General features: G+C 37.6%; 1 protein-coding gene across 1 annotated transcript in view; it reads right to left on the bottom strand.

Annotated features, from left to right (window-relative positions):
• The window catches only part of LOC115223155 (tubulin beta-2 chain-like), a 1,512-nt gene extending 319 nt beyond the window's left edge, over positions 1-1,193 (bottom strand). The window contains exon 1 of the mRNA XM_029793584.2: positions 1-1,193. This exon is cut by the window's left edge and continues 319 nt beyond it. Within this exon, the coding sequence (XP_029649444.1) occupies positions 1-1,124 (1,124 nt within the window). The 5' untranslated portion in view covers positions 1,125-1,193.
• Between the last annotated feature and the right edge of the window lie 515 nt (positions 1,194-1,708).

Here is a 1,708-nt window from a genome sequence, read left to right as displayed (position 1 = left end):
TGAATACTTGTAGAGTTACCAATAAAGGTTGCTGACATCTTAAGTCCTCGTGGTGGTATGTCACACACAGCAGTTTTCACGTTATCCGGAATCCACTCAACAAAATATGAACTGTTCTTATTTTGAATATTGAACATCTGCTCATCTACTTCCTTCATCGATAATCTTCCACGGAAGACACAAGCTGCGCATAGATATCGACCGTCTAGCGGGTTAGCTGCAACCATCATATTTTTGGCGTCAAATATTTGTTGCGACAGTTCTGGGACTGTCATTGCACGATATGGTTGTACACTGCGAGCGGTTAAAGGAGCGAACCCCGGAATAAAGAAATGGAGACGAGGAAATGGGATCATGTTAACTCCTAGCTTTCGCAGGTCAGCATTTAACTGACCTGGGAATCGAAAACATGTCGTCATCCCAGACATTGTCGTAGATATTAAGTGATTTAGATCTTCTAAACTAGGGTGCGACAGTTTTAATGTGCGATTGCAGATATTAAAAAGTGCCTCGTTGTCAAAGCACATTGTTTCATTAGAATTATCCACCAGCGTGTTTATCGATAGTACAGCATTGTAAGGTTCTACAACAGTTTCGGAGACCTTCGGTGACGGTATAACAGTGAAGTTGAGATTGATACGATCTGAAAATTCTTCTTTTATTTTACTCATTAACAAGGCTCCGAGACCACCGCCTGAGCCACCACCAATGGAATGAGTCAGTTGAAATCCTTGAATACAATCACAACTTTCAGCTTCTTTTCGTACAATATCATACACAGTATCACATAGCTCAGCGCCTTCAGTAAAATATCCTTTGGCCCAATTATTTGATGCGCTACCTTGACCAAAAACAAAATTATCTGGTCGAAATAATTGTCCAAAAGGAGAGCCTCTTATTGAATCTAATACTGCGGGCTCTAAATCCACTAAAATAGCCCTTGGTACGTATTTTCCCATTCGTGCCTCATTGAAATAAACGTTGATTCTTTCTATCTGAAGATCTGAATCTCCGTTAAACCTTCCTAGAGGATCAATTCCATGCTCGTCCGAAATATATTCCCAGAACCTCTCTCCAATGCGGTTTCCACATTGTCCGATCTGTATATGAACAATTTCTCTCATGTTGTCCCTGTATAAGGTTCGGAAAAAAAGGGGAAAAAATCCGTATCTTATTTTAGACTGGATTTTTATCGAAACTCTTCCGTAAAGGAAGGGACAACAAAATTAGAGAGAAGTGATGGAAATTATGGTTAGAATATTTTCCTATAAAATTCTTACGTTTTACGTTATCATTATGACGTCAATGCTAGACAAAAAAAAAAATCCTTTACACTAATTTCTGCGACAAATTTTTTTCTTTCTTTCGATGTGAGAAAATTATCTTAACCAGTTCCATTTCAATTCGTAAGTATTGTCCACCTGCAACTTTAATTTAGTCATTGTTCATTATTAACGACCTATGAATATTAATAGTCTTCAACAAAATTTCAGCAACTGATAAGGCATTATAAATATTTAGAAGACAGAATTTCTGTTTATTTTTAAGTAAAGGTTGTATGCTACTGGTTTCGGTGAAGATGATATAAGTTCAGTAAGCTAATTGGAACGATAAAAAATGTATTAATAACGGTTTCAGACTTCGGCACAAAGTCAGCAATTTCTGGGGAAGGGTTAAGTCGATCACATCAACCCCAGTACTTAACTGA

This window comes from Octopus sinensis, linkage group LG2, assembly GCF_006345805.1.
Source record: "Octopus sinensis linkage group LG2, ASM634580v1, whole genome shotgun sequence".
NCBI classification, from domain to species: Eukaryota; Metazoa; Mollusca; class Cephalopoda; order Octopoda; family Octopodidae; genus Octopus; species Octopus sinensis.
This window is presented reverse-complemented; position numbering and strand designations above follow the sequence as displayed.